General features: G+C 41.2%; 1 protein-coding gene across 3 annotated transcripts in view; it reads right to left on the minus strand.

The window, feature by feature from the left end:
* Positions 1-15,631, minus strand: part of LOC119443144 (conserved oligomeric Golgi complex subunit 1-like) — a 91,374-nt gene that overhangs the window by 37,624 nt on the left and 38,119 nt on the right. For 2 of the 3 annotated variants that reach the window (XM_049662592.1, XM_037708302.2), the window contains exons 18-23: positions 14,053-14,108; positions 12,438-12,525; positions 11,257-11,334; positions 10,626-10,702; positions 2,188-2,350; positions 1,225-1,341 (exon numbers count right to left, since the gene is read on the minus strand). In XM_049662592.1, coding sequence (XP_049518549.1) covers positions 1,225-1,341; positions 2,188-2,350; positions 10,626-10,702; positions 11,257-11,334; positions 12,438-12,525; positions 14,053-14,108 — 579 coding nt within the window. The remainder of the gene's footprint in view (positions 1-1,224; positions 1,342-2,187; positions 2,351-10,625; positions 10,703-11,256; positions 11,335-12,437; positions 12,526-14,052; positions 14,109-15,631) is intronic. The other variant, XM_049662593.1, reaches the window with a different exon arrangement.

Below are 15,631 nucleotides of genomic sequence, written 5' to 3' on the forward strand. Positions count from 1 at the left end.
CAACTAGAATATTGGCTATCCCCGTTTGTTCTCTGATCCACACCGCTCTCTTCCTGTCTCTTAACGTTAGTCCTAAGATTTTTCGTTCCATCGCCCTTTGTGCGGTCTTTAACTTGTTCTCGAGCTTCTTTGTTAACCTCCAAGTTTCTGCCCCATATGTTAGCACCAGTAGAATACAATGATTGTACACTTTTCTTTTCAAAGACAGTGGTAAGCTCCCAGTCAGGATTTGGCAATGCCTGCCGTATGCACTCCAACCCAATTTTATTCTTCTGTAAATTTCTTTCTCGTGATCAGCGTCCCCTGTGAGTAATTGACCTAGATAAACGTACTCCTTTACAGACTCTAGAGGCTGACTGGCGATCCTGAATTCTTGTTTCCTTGTCAGGCTATTGAACAATCTTTGTCTTCTGCATATTCATCTTCAACCCGATTCTTACACTTTCTTCATTAAGGTCCTCAATCATTTGCTGTAATTCGTCCCCATTGTTGCTGAATAGGACAATGTCATCTGCAAACCGAAGGTTGCTGAGATATTCGCCGTTGATCCTCACTCCTAAGCCTTCCCAGTCTAAGAGCTTGAATACTTCTTCTAAGCATGCAGTGAATAGCATTGGAGATATTGTGTCTCCTTGCCTGACCCCTTTCTTGATAAGTAACTTTCTACTTTTCTTGTGGAGAACCAAGGTAGCTGTGGAATCCTTGTAGATATTTGCTAAGATATTCACGTACGCCTCCTGTACTCCTTGATTATGCAATGCCTCTATGACTGCTGGTATCTCTACTGAATCAAATGCCTGTTCATAATCTATGAAAGCCATATACAGAGGTTGATTGTACTCTGCAGATTTCTCGATTACCTGATTGATGACATGGATATGATCCATCGTAGAATATCCCTTCCTGAAGCCAGCCTGTTCTCTTGGTTGGCTCAAGTCAAGTGAAAGCAATATAGTACTCCTGTTAAGTGGCCCTTAGCAGATGCTGTCAAAATCTGTGGCATCAAGGCAAGCTGGTGCAGAAACTACCTCAGGGCAGTGTTGCCGCTTGTATGTATTGTTTATTGCATTTTTTCTGGCTTGCCAAGCATTTTCTCGAAGTAGGAATGGCTGTTTTGCCACTGCAAAAGCATAATTTACTAATACAGCTCAACACAATTTAATATTTACTAATACAGCGATTGTTCTTCTTTAGCGTGCCTCTGTAGCAATGGCCGGCACTCACCGAAGTCTGTTGGGCTGCCAAGTTTGCGTGACGTGCCAGGTGGGGTAGTAATACGTCCAAGTCAAACGGGTCCACCTGGGCTTCCACGGCTGCTCGAGCATTGCTCAACACATCACCCTGGAGGGTACAAAGAGAGAGCCCAAGTGAGGACTTCTTTGTGCAACAGAAACAACAGCATACTTCTATCTCAAGCTATGCAGGCTTCCCTTTTAAGCAGGGCATATACTTTCCTTGAACCAAGCATGGTCTCTGTAGTACCACCTCTGTTGAAGGCAAGAGCAAGAAGCAAGATATTAAGTGTGGCTGGCATATACAGCAGTGAGGATAAGAGGTACTAATTGAGCTTTGTGGCACTGAACAACAAAAAATACAGCCTGTCACCTCATCATCATAAGATTACCTATGCTCATTCCACCAGTATTTATTTATTAATAAAATATGCAAAAGAAACATGTTTGAGTGAACAATTAAGCCAAATACACAAATTGTAAAAGCTCTGTCTCGCAACACAGAAAAAGTACCTTTTGCGCAGAAGAATATTAGTCAACAAGAAACAATAAAATACCGTAGTCCTCCTTTTAGGGTACTTCAAGTTGCCTTGAAAAGCGCACATATATCAGAATGACGATCACAGACAATGTCATCTTTAGGTTAGGTGCTTAGAAATGGTGTTTCAAAAGTTGCAAAGAATTAGAAAGTACTCAAGCTACTATTAATCACTTCCTGCTTTATAGTACTTTGTTCAGATAGCACATTACAATGCTTTCTTTTTTTCCTGTCTTTGTATCAGGCAGCATCCAATTTATTTGTTTCTGTTGCTGAATGTTCCAGGAGCGGAATTGCAAAAGTGCACACCTCCAATTGGGAGACAGTCAGAGTCATCAAATGAAGCACTTATACCAAAAACCTTTTACAGCAGCACAGGTTGTGCATGACTACTGGGCAAAATGGTACACAGCATACCTGGAAGAGCAGTTTGAGGACCTGCAAGTCCATGAGAAGCTGCAGAGCCCAGGTCTGGCAGAGAGCAGGCGGCAACTGCTGGGTCACTAATGCCTGGCACGAGCGCAAGTAAGCTGGCTCCAGATGGGACACCAGCAGCTGGCCAACTTCAGACAGGATGCCCCTGAGAGAGAGGCACGCCAAGGAACTGCCATTCAAATCTCCATGTATCAAATTACCGGATATAAAAAAATTATGAGGGATGCTTAGAACTTTCTAAGAATGTGAAGGTGAAAGCCTAGTTGGACCCATAGCGATGTGGAATGAAGCTCTGAGCACACGCAGCGACGTATACAAGGCGCACGAGCGTGCTGCAAGCACGCTGCCGCTGTTTCCAGAGCATTCTACGGCCGCCGCCACTGACATTTCCCTCTTCCTCCCCAGCGCCGCCACCACACTTGCTCTCAACGCCCCCCTACTGGGCTGCTCCTGACAGTTTCCTCCTCCTCCCCAGCGCTGCCGCTGCCTTTCCCTCAACACCCTCCCGCGCGCCACCGCTGACATTTCCCTCCTCCACCCCAGCGCCGCTGTTGCCCTTTCCCTCAACGCCCTCAGGCGTAGAGTGCGAGGGGCAGTATGGGAACGCTAGCACAGAATTGCATTTGCAAACGTAAGCGCTGGCCCCATTACTCCTTTCCAGATTCCACGCACCACCTCATATTTACTGTCGCCCCAAAGTCGTCTATGTTGCTTTATTGCTGCATTCCGCTTCGCCTTTATTTTATGATGAGCGGCGTTGGAGCCAGCTGTGGAAGAAGACAACGAACGCGAGGCAAGCGCTTAGGCACGTGGCGAGCTTGCTCACTTTTTCTGTACCTCACATTGACCTTGAAACATACGAGATTTAAGGCTCTCGCCTTAAAAATAAATAAGAACTGCTTCTTGCAGATACCAGCACATAATAGATACATACTTACAACAAATATTTAATGTAACAAAGGTATTTTTCTGTCAGATGTGACTTCATTAATGAGAGGTTAGATTGTATGCTGTATACGCTCAAACCTAAGCTTGGTCATCTTTGTCTGTGCCTACCCAAACTAACTCATTTTCAGAAATTAGTGTTTTTAATTTATTGTACCCTATATAATACCTATCAATCAATCAGTCAATCAATCAAATGTTTATTATAGTGCCCAGGAACAGCTCCAGAGCCTTTATACTGGTGTACTTAAAAATTAATATGCAAGCCACAATGTATAGAGAAGACAAACATATGTGGTAGACAAAACAATGTGAGATGGAGAAACAAATAGGGAAACAAAACGAGGAGGCAGTCATAAAATGGAGTTAATTATACAACATGATTATCTACATATATACAAAACAAAGGGAATTAAATCTGAAATACCTATGTCGATACAGGCAGAATACTTATTACATATTTTTGGAGTCAACCACAGGACAGTCTCTAATGCAACACGAATGTGTAGAGAATGCAGAATTCTGCCTGGTATACCTTTATAATAATAATAATAATAATAATAATAATAATAATAATAATAATAATAATAATAATAATAATAATAATAATCAATCATTTATTTATCATGCCCAGGAACAACCATGAGGTCTAAGTGCTGGCGCACGTATACATAAAAAAAGAAATACAGCAGGGGAATATCAATAAAAAAGAAACAATAAATAAAAAATAACAATCTTGAAGAAAAGTGTACATACATGTAACCGTAGGCGCAAAATGCCTACATAAGAAACAGGAGGAGAAGAGAAGTTGAACAATATGTGAAACTAAGAGACAACAACGCAAAGCTCAGAACAGAATAATTGCAGCGTCTTGTGAAAATGATCAAGGTCATAAAAGTGGGCGTTATAAAGACTGTATTCTGTGGACGGTTGAGTGTTGGTGGTGACAGGCAGCAACATGGAAAGGTCTGTGTTCTCTGGTGATCTTACGCGGAATACGAAACATGATACAACTGAGGAGTTCGGGGCACATGAGGATACCGTGAAGGAGTTTTTATAAAAAGAAACAGAAGGTCAGCACAATTACGTCGGCAGCGAAGTAAGTGCAATGACAACCTGACAGTGTTAGAGCAAGGTCCAGTGTCCGTGCTAGCAAAGCAGTGATGATATATGCTTAGAAACGTTTTCTGGACCCGATCTATAATGTCACTATTAGATCTAGAGATGCCGTTCCAGATGACCAATGCGTATTCGAGTTGAGGAAGACAGATTGTTGTGTACAACTTGCGGAATGGTGTAGGAGAATTGAATTCTCTTGATAGTCTGCAAACAGAGCCAAGAGTGCGCATACCCCGCATTGCAACGCGCCTAGTGTGAGCTGAAAAGTGTAAGGTTGTACCAAAAAGTACACCGAGATCATTGATCTCACGGACCCTACACAATGGTACAGAATCTACTGAATAAGAAAAAGAAATGCTTGCTGTTTTGCAAGTGAAAGTCATGACTTTGGTCTTAACAGTATTCAAGGTTAGGTTATTATGTGTGCACCATTTAGAAAAAGGAAGCAGGTCAGACTGCAGGATGCAACAGTCATCAACAGTGTGAATTGCCTTAAAAATCTTTATGTCATCGGCATATAGAAGGAATGAAGAGTGCCAAATGGCGGAAAGAATGTCATCAATAAAAATTTTAAAAAGGAGTGGTCCCAATACTGATCCCTGAGGGACGCCGCTAGTTGCCACGTAAGAAGACGTCGTTTGGCCATTGACGTTAACATAACATGATCTATCAATAAGATAACACCGCAAGAGATTTACAATTGACGATTCAACACCAAAGTGTCTAAGCTTGATCAGAAGCAGTGAGTGGCTGACCATATCAAAAGCTTTGCGGAGGTCACAATAAATGGTGTCAACTTGCCCCCTTTGGAGTACCGGCGAAGAGATCTGTGTCATGAAACTTGTGAGATTTGGGATAGTGGAGCGGCCTGTGAGGATTCCATGCTGATTCGGGATCAATGCATTCTTCACAGTAAAAGACAATATGTTGTGAAGAGCAAGCTCAAAAATCTTAGACGTGGTGCAGAGAAAAGAAATTGGGCGATAATTTGAGACATGCGAGGGAAAGTGGAAGTATTCAGAGTTATTAAATATAGAGGTCAATTGCGGAGGGGATGCTATCAGGGCCGCAGGATAGGGAAGGCTTCAAGCGCTCAAGGCATTTGCTCATCAGCTTTTCATCAAACAACACAGGGCTAGATGTAGGAGCCATTGTGTGCTGCTGACTGAGACAGCGTTGAAACCTGAAGGTTTAATAATAATAATAATAATAATAATAATAATAATAATAATAATAATAATAATAATAATAATAATAATAATAATAATAATAATAATCTGTTGGTTGTGCTTCATATTGCACCTACTTTAAACCTATGCTTATACTTATTTGTATTTTCGTTATATTTATTTCTTGAACACAGTGGAGCGTAATTCTTACTTTTCAATTCCAGTTTGGTATAGCCTTTTCTCTTGTTTTGCACATAGCTGCTCAATGTCTTTGACATCGTATTTATCTTTAGCTCATATTTATGTTAATTCAATCCACAATTAATAGTATGTCCTACTTATTTTTTCTTTGCTTTTTTTCACATTGCATGTTACAACTGCTCTTTGTATCCTTATTCACGGAGCAAGAATTGAGGAGGTGAAACAGCGCTTGCTCGGGCGTCCCAATAAAGTCGCGATGTCGGGCACAGCGCTGACGCACCCACCCTCTGTCCTGATTCGGCTCGCCTCTCCGACAAGGCTTGCCGGTTCAAGGCCGTTTGGTGTTGTTTCACCACTAGTGCTTTACTCACGAATGGCCGAGTTTCTTGCGCCTCTTCGCCGGCTCCAAATGTCTTGAAATATTAACGAATAAAATGCGTCACTTACAGATCAATTAACTGTGTGATGTATATTTTCTGAATGCCGAATCTATAATGTATGTTTTTTTAAGACGCGAGATCAATAAGTTAGGTATGATTTGTTTCAGCGAAGACGGTACTAGCCCTCTATGCCATTAGTTTATTTAGATTGTTCTTCTAGCTATTTCCCCAGCTTGCCTTAGATGATTGAAAGCATCGTTAATGACTATTGCTAGGAACCGCTAACTCATGCGATAGTATCACTTCAGGTGTCTGTCGATCCGTAGGACGCTAGTAAAAAACAAAGTGCGCGGAATGCAATGTGCTTACCTCTTTATCCTGTAGGTCAATTTTCAAACATAACAATTCGTTTTCTTTGCTGCTGATATCTAATTATATATACTGCGAGAAGGCAGTGAGCTTGTCCGGAGCTTCCTGAAGCATCATGCACCACCCTGCTGGTTGAAGTCTGTAATATTCCAGCACCAACTTATTGCTAGTCCTCTTGGTGATTGTTTCACAGCTTCTATTCCGAAGTCCTTGTTCCATACTAAGTATAATTTAAGCATAAACTCAAATTATAATAAACATGCACAGCCGAAACAGACGCACACAAGTGCTGAACATCCTATTGTTCTTTAATGTACGAATGAATTCTATACAAGAGGTTGGAGGCCAAAAATGTACGTCTTATTTTTGTTCTTTGATGCAATATTAAACAACAATAAAAAAACAACAACAAAGAAATGAATCACACTCATAAAACTCGCCGGAACCAATCTTCCTAACAGACCCATCAATCATTTGCTAGCCTCGACAGCTGCTTCTTCTGCCGTGATGTTTTCTGCCTGTTTCGCATTTCCACGTAATAGTGAAGAATTTTGTATACACTTACATTTTTGTGTTTGTGGCACGGAAACATGAGGTCGAAGTTTGAAGAACATGGTCAACGGTTCCCCAAAAAGCACGGATGAAAAGCGCACACAAAATCTGAGAAGCCAGCGCCGCCAGCACAATGCGAAAGCTCGCGAGAGCTCTAATAGAGATGGGAAGCCTCCAGATTGCGAAAGTAACCGCGACAGCTTGCATGCCCATATTGGGAGATTTTCCTTCCAAAGTCACCTACGCATGTGCTCACACTACATGCGAGCGAGCGAACTGTGGCGGCGTCGGCAGACGTCGTCTGCTCAGGGATTACTACTAGTAGCTCATTTTAAGCGCAGTTTGACATGCAATTAGGACAGCATTAATTAATAGCTGCTGCTAAAATGTCCGCCACTTCCACTTATTGACGTTACAGAATAAAATGTGAGAAAATTTACAATATATGAGACAATATCGCGATTTCTGCGCGTCACATCCACAGAAGAACATGTAAACGATGGCAATGCACTCGACGCGTCATCTGTCGTGCTGCGGTGAAAACTGCATTTCCTCCTTGCCCGACCATGACTTTATAGGGCCGCCTGTGTGCGCTGTCGCGGCCTAGCAGATTCCTCTCCTCAAATACAGTGGAATCTTGTTAATACGATCTTCATGGGAACCGGAAAATAAAACGCATCATCCGAAAATCGCATTATCCGAACATAATCGTATATAAGAAAAAAAAATATGTATTATCCCGAAAAACGTGTTATGCAGGATCGTATCATTGAGATTCTACTGCACTTCTTTCTCCATGTCCTTATTATACCTTGTACACGCGGTCTCGTTACAGCCACTAACTCCTGGAACCTCCTCCTATGTGCCATTAGATTGTAACACACTTTTTGTGTTAATAAACTTGATTCTGATTCAATGTGGGTAGGGACGCTTACATTTCAAGAAAAATAAAAATGTAAGTTTTTGAGGCAGGAAGTACAATTTGCTTTTAAATTCAAAAGGTCTTCAACAAGCCACGATGATGCCATTGTTTATGAAGTGCGAACCACTGTAAGCGGAGAACATAGACTTACTGTCAGAGAAGTTGCTCAGCAAGGTACAGCAACAAATATACCATGAATGCCATTTTAAAGACGATTTGAGTATGCAGCAGTTGCTAGCAAAATTCTGCCCAGAATTCTGACAGAGGAATTCAAAGATCTGGCAACTGCAGGATAGCGCCCCTGTTCGTGTGGGTCACATGATTCTGTCTTTTTGGCAGGGCACAGTATTTCAGTGGTTCATAATGACCCCTATTCTCTGGACATAAGCCCATGTGACTTTTCGCTGTTCACAAAAACGGAAAGGCACCTGAAAGGAAAGCACTTTCGAACCTGAGAGATATAAAGTGCAAGGCAATGGCTGACCTAGCAGTACTTCTCAAGGAAGCGTTCTAAGACTGTTTTGAAAAGTGTAAAGAGCTTGGGACTTGGTGTGTGGAAGTGGGAGGGAACTGCTTTGAAGGGGATTAGGAAGACAAAAATCTTCTATTTTTGCATGGTCAGGTACTTTCGGACAGGCCTTGTATGTGACTTGAGTGAGCTGCCGGTCATGCTCTCTCTCTTAACAAATCAGCATTCTGTGTGACTGAGCCTGCTTGTGATGTTGCTCGCTTTGCGGCTTTACCCTGACATCAGCTTCAATGCCAACAACAGATATTTTAGAACAGATGAGGTGCCTACATTGTGCATACATTTTTGTTAGACTCTCCTGTCCTGACAACATGGAAAGTACTTAGGTTAGGGAGATGCTTATTTTAGGGAAGACAAAGCACAGTTGCATTTTGTTAATTTGACTTTTAACTTAATTCAAATGCACTGGAAAGTCCTAGCAAAGAACCATACACTGAAAGCATGCCACTTTTGGCCCACACCAGCACCCCTCCACTGGTGCCACAGCCAATGCTAAAAGCTTGTAAACACAAGAAATTAAGTAGACAGCGCTAGACAGCAATTCAGCAGACAGTGAAAGCACTCCTCCTGCCCATGAAGTCATCCATTCAAGCTTGTTTCGTGCCGTGTCACGACCCGATATTCAGCAGTCTTTTTATCCATTTCTCAGGCTGTATTTAAACATGTCGGCGCCCTTTGCAGCATATTCTGGTTGAGTTGCATTTCAAGAGCAATAATAATAATAATAATAATAATAATAATAATAATAATAATAATAATAATAATAATAATAATAATAATAATAATATAATAATAATAATAATAATAATAATAATAATAATAATAATAATAATAATATTTAAGGATTATTTCAAGCTATAAAAAGGATTTGAATTTCATTCTGCCGCCGTTTGTTACATCGACTTTTCGGATAATTCAACCAAATTGCGGTCCTGCAAACGTCAAATTAACGGGAGTCGACTGTTCACATGGGACTATTGTACTGGTCCTCTAGTGTGATAGCTACAATGCTAACAAGAATCTGATAAAAGAATTTAAAAGAAATAACGTAACAAGCATCACACATTACATGACAGCAGCTGAAGCATGGGTGTAAGTGTATAAGAAATTGAAATATTTGTGTAGTAGTACATGCTTGCATGAAGAGGGTTGCTGACCAGGCGATTACGGCCACATGTTCTCTTACTTGCAGTGGCCACTGTAATGTTTGCCAGCCCCACTGCAGCTGAAGGCAGCACTGGTACACCATAGTATTCGTATGAATACTACTATAACGTAAGGGGGGAGGGGACCTTTGATGACTTGGAAAATAAAAATAATATTATGACTTTAGTATGAAGTAATGTGATGTAATGCAGTTGCACCCGTGGCCTTGGAAAAGGTTCCTTTAGCATAGTGTAATGGACTTGCCAAACTTCCTCTGGCCTTTACCTGGTCCTTGCCCTAAAGAATAAACATGAAAGGAACTCTTAAGGAGAACTTGGCAATTTTATAATCTTTACACCTTAAGGATGTAAATCAGTTCAAAAGTAAGCTGTTCAGCTTATTTACCACCGTTATGACTGGAACTTCTCACCCTCTTCCTGCCTAGCTTGATTAGGACTCACCCCGCTTTCTGAGCGATGCTATGTAGAAAGTTTAAGGCTTTTGTTCAGCTTGCTTATCTGAAACTATTGCACTTCCCCTATCTTCTGCGAGGTTGTTATCAACAAAAAACATCCACAAACTTAATTTTTCACTCTCGCACTGATTTATTTATGCATTGTTTTTTTCCTGCAAGCCATTGAACAATTTTCCTGGTGAAATGTGATGGCTTCTTTTACAGGATTTTCTAAACAGCACTGAGTAATGTTCCATTTATTTATAGTGCTTTATAACTTATTCATGCATGTTGCAGGTATCTTGACGTTTCTTGCTTTGTTTCACTTTGCAGTTTCAACATGAGGTGCATGTATACCTTAGTGTCTCTCATCGTGTTTACTTCATTTTGTACCACCTGACAATAGCCCTGACGGGCTGAAGTCTTTAAATAAATAAATAAATAAATAAATAAATAAATAAATAAATAAATAAATAAATAAATAAATAAATAAATAAATAAATAAATAAATAAATAAATAAATAAATAATTTATAAAGCAAAGAAACAAACATGTCAAGAGGGAACCATCACAACAGATGTAACAAAAAGTGCAGCGTCGATTCCTCACAGCTTGAATAACAGCAGACACTCACTTGGGCATGCAGTGGCCAAACAGCCTGTTCACCTGCTGGCACAGAGCGAACAGCAGCTCCTGCAGTGGCACTGTCACCTGCGCAGCCAGAGCACAGGTAAGCTGCTGCTGCTGCTCCACTTGCACAACAGTTCCATCTGGCGCAACTGTCAATGTGCAGCAGTAAACGTGTGCATGTCACCATGAACAACTAGCATTTGTCGAACCACTGACAAAGGATTGCACTCGCAAATGACACTGCCAGACCTTGCGGACATTAGAAAGATTTCATTGCAAGGTAACTTTCCTGAGTAAGAGAAAGGAAGGACAGCTAGTCTTCTTCCTGCGCAAAAAGTCTTCAGAAGCAGAGAAAATGCAAGTACGCTGTTCGAGGAACCATTGAAGCTAGGTGTATGAACAAGTAAAAAATATATATATATCTGTCCTTCAGGTGCTGAGTTTACTAATGTGTCATCACTGCAGCCTTTAGCATAACAGCTGCTCACTGTTTGTGATTTGAAGCTACTAAACGTTACGCAGATATCTTCAGATTTTAAATTTCTTTAAAATAAAATCTAATTTAAACACTTGAAGTTCTTAAGGGGGTGCCTAGGTTTCAATGAGTGCAGGCCACTTTGGCAGCAGCTGCTCACCTGAAGCGGCACTCGCAATGTGGACTGCACCTTATGGCCTCCCTCGGACTCCTCTTGGACCTCCACTTCACCCCAGCACTGAAGAGCAAGAGTGAATAAGAAGGTGAAATTAAAATTTTATACTAGCTGCAATGCACAATCATACCTGTTACAATAAGCAAAGGTTGGACTGCAACACCCTTTTGATTAATCTATTTATAACAGTTAGTAACCAGACAGTGCTTGAAAGAGGTGGACATTATTTACACAACAAACCATAATAGTATGTACATAAATCACCAACAAATCATTACGGATCATCCTGTTCATTACTACCAGAGAGCACACATCGCAAGTGAAAAACTCAAGTCAGTCAGAGCTTGATCCACATTCATTTACCAGTTTCACGATATATTCATCTCTCAAATGTGCCGTGTAATATATTGGTGTTCCATGTATTATTTTCTCAGAGAGACTTCCTTTGCTGCGCAAGACGAAACAATGTAGAACACTGGTGTGCTTTGTGGCAAGTTTTGGCGGTGCAGGTCTCAAAACCAGTCTTATTTAGCCTCAGGGTTTTTACTATGTGCACTGTAGGAAGTACTATATGCACTGTAGGAAGTAAAAGCATACAACACTATGTTCTTCGCATACACTTGTGTAGGCTAGAAATCTAAGTACCAGGCTGAGTACTGAGGCTGCAGAAATTTTCACTTTTTTCTCAAATCTCATGATACATAAACATTTTACGGCAACTGTACATGCCTCAAGCTCTGAACAGATTCAATTTTGCAATTGCGACATGCATGTAACAATAACTAATTAAAATATAATCCATGAAAATTCATTGCAGAAGCGTGTAATGTTGGGCTGTTGGTTCAACATGTCTTCTGAAGGTAAAAACAATGCAAAAATGGAGACAGACAAGAAAAGACAGCATTTCGTGGTGTGTGTTCTGTTCTTTTCTTCTGCCTGCCGTCGTTTTTCTGCTGTTTTTACTTTCATATTCCATGAAATTTTCTAAGAGTAGTGTAATGTAAGGAACAGCGACATAGTACTTTAAAAGTATGGAGGGTATAAAGACTGCTCAATGCTAGAGAGAAATGCATGTGAGCACAGTCTACGGTTATACGATAATATGAAAGCTATACTTTGCAGGAACGTGGCAGTGGAGTCATAAAACAGACACATTGCTCGCTCACCAGCATCGCGGACAGGAAATGGTCCAGCGTGTCAAGCTGTTCACCAAGAGGTGCTGCCTGTTGCTGCACCACCAAAGCAAAGCATGACCTGGGAAAAATGACCAGACAGCAGCTCTTCAAATTTTGCTGTCATCAAACATATTCAAGCCCGTTAGCAATGAATGCAGCAGGCATACCACATGGGCAACAACAGCTTAAATGTGGCACCACGGAAGCTGCTGTTATCCAAGGTGAATGCTAAAGAAGCAGTACAGGAAAGACAAAGACGTGAGAAACATGGAACAGATGCCACAAGTGCTGAGGCGCCTGTTTTATATTTCTTGTGTCCTCGTCTTTCTTGCGCTGCTGCTCTAGTATGTTGAACCAACTCGCAAATCAACCTGTGCTCAACATAGATGATCATGTTTCTAAGTTATGATGGAGATGACATTTGTTAGGGGGTTGAGGGTCTTTCAACGCATCTCTCGATTACTTTTTCCTCACCGCCCTCCATATGATAAACGGGGGGGGAAAAAAAAAAGAAAAAGAGATGCAGGTGGGTTTCTTAAACAACTGTGGATATTCATCCATTTTCTGTTCTTGTTTCAGTGTGAATATATTTCTGCATTATGTCAGCAGACAAAACTAGGGACAGCTGGGTGAGTTGCCGAACTCTGCACTAAGCAACACAGATATCAGAGATGCTTTCAAATGATGATTTTATTTTATATTTTAAAGGGGACACTAAAGCGAGAAATAATTTGAGCTGTATATTAGTAAATTACCCTTCTACAATACCAAAAAAGCTGCGAAGAGACTTGGTAAACCAGAAAAGACGCAAGAACCAAAGATGGGTGGCGATGCCGCTTTGAAGTTTCCGCACCGGCTTGCTGCAACGTCAGGAATTTTGACGTCTGGTCTTTGCAGGCCTAGTTCAAACCTTTATTTATAAAAATGGCAAACATTGTATTCTAAAGAAGTCAAAGAATGGACTTGGCAATATTCAAGAATTTTTATTGAGCCTGCAATGACTCAGATACAAAAAACTTCAAAATCTGTAACGTCAAATTGATTTACAGGCACTGGGGTTCCAACGCAAAATTAAATAAACAGAGCCTTGACCTTCATTTTTCTCTGCTAATAATCAACATATTACCACGAAATGAATGAAAATAGAGCTTTGAAACATTACTTTATCACTCTAAACTGATTAATTGTTTCTCTTTCGTGTCCCTTTACAATAACTGAATAAATAAATATGAAGCATCAATGGGTGCACAGAACTGTCATAATGCAAAACACACACAGTAGTGAAAACACTGTTTTATGGAAAGAATCAGTTATCGTAATTTTAAAATCCTAGTATGACATATTATATTGATTTCAAAACTAACTAAAAGGAAGCTAAGCTTAGAGGAGCCTAAATTTTCACAGTTAACAAGCCCCAAAAGCAGTCACTGTGGCACAAAGTTGCCAAACCAGGTAACTCTAGTCACGACTGCCTGCTCACTTTTACTACTGCTCTTGCCTAATAAAAAGCCTACAGCACACTATTAACTATCAGAATTTTTGTGCTTCTTGACATCATGGTTGCAAAAAGACAAGGGTTCACATTTAGATGGGACAGAACACCTACTTGTACGTAGAGTCCCGAAGCGTACGCAAAGACACTTGCTGCTTCTGCCAAGGATCCTGTGAAGTGAAAATATCAACAAAATATCACGAGTGCGAGTTTAAGAAATCTTGAGCTGATTAAAAGAAAAAAAAAAAAAAAACATGACAGCATTGCACCCGACTGTCCAAGTACATAGACACATAACGAAATTGATTGAATAATCTAATATCCCAAAGCAACACAGGGACTATGAGAAATACCATAGTAGAAATCTGTGGATTACCGTATTTACTCGATTGTAACGTGCATTTCTTTCCAGATTTTTGCTACCTGAAGTCGATCCTCGCGTTACAATCAAATACCGAAATTCAAGTTGTCTAAAAAGTGCAATGATGCACCCAATTCTAATCAACCAGTGAAATGTGCGAGTGAAAATGCATGAGAGATGTGCGCATTCACGGAGAGCGAACGCATGGCAGAGAGCAAACGCGGCGTTTTCAGTCGTGCGAAAGGCCGTGGGGGGATTGGAGGGAAAGAACGGAGGCGACCTTTAGCTGCGGCACCAAATGCATATCTTGCGACCGGGCGCAAGGGGAACTGGCGACTCAATCTCCCACGTGAAAGGAGGAAAGCCAGAAGGCAGCGCAGGAGGGAGGGGGCACGGCTTCTACTCTGCCACCAATGGCGTACTTGTACTTTGTGTGGCTGCGGGCTGTCGCGCGCACCGTAACTTGAAAGCGATCTCCACACAGCTCTTAGCTTTGTATGCGCTGTGCTTTCACCGCTTAGTTTCCGTTGAAGCGATAGACCGCATGAACCTTCGGTCGCTGGTTCTGCCACGCTTGCTCATGCCAGCGCTTTGACAGTGGTTGTCTGCGGTCATCGAGTGTGATCTACCCATGTTTACTTGTGTGCGCTGACACCATGCTTGTTAATTCAGTTAGTAGACGAATGTGTCCAAATTTATGCAGCCGATAAAACTACTATCCGACTACTCCGTATAGCTCTCAGCTAATTTGCTATCACAATTGATGCTTCGCCTATCGGGTCAAACTGCGACTTTTTCATGCATCCGGTGGTCTCGCGTTACTTAAGTGGTTTTCTTCTTCTTCTTTTTTTTTTTTTTTTGCTGGACGCAAAAAAGTCACCCCTCACGTTACTTTCACGGTTTTAATTTTTTCTTGATGGACGCAATGAAAAGTCACCCCTCGCATTACAATCGCGGTCGCGTTACAATTGAGTAAATACGGTATTTTTTTCTTCCTGGGGTACTTTATTGTGTACAGAAGCATTTTTAAAGCGAAGCTTTGTACCTCTACCAGCCAAGGGTTCTGTCGTGTCCGTCGTTGTAATCAAAAAACGATCCCGACGAACCGCTAACAATTGCAGGTATAGCAGTATAGCTTACTTGAATTCAGGCATTCAGTGTACACCTAAGCACTCGTTTTCGCAAGAAAAACCACAAAAACAAGCTTCAAAGTGATGAGCTAACATGATGGATGATAAGGGCTGCGGGCAAACAACGGAAACAGGCTCGGCGCGGGTCCGTAAGATTAGATAGCAGCTGTTGCAAAGCTTATGCAGCTGCTTGAAAGAGGGT

Source organism: Dermacentor silvarum, chromosome 2 (assembly GCF_013339745.2).
Source record: "Dermacentor silvarum isolate Dsil-2018 chromosome 2, BIME_Dsil_1.4, whole genome shotgun sequence".
NCBI classification, from domain to species: Eukaryota; Metazoa; Arthropoda; class Arachnida; order Ixodida; family Ixodidae; genus Dermacentor; species Dermacentor silvarum.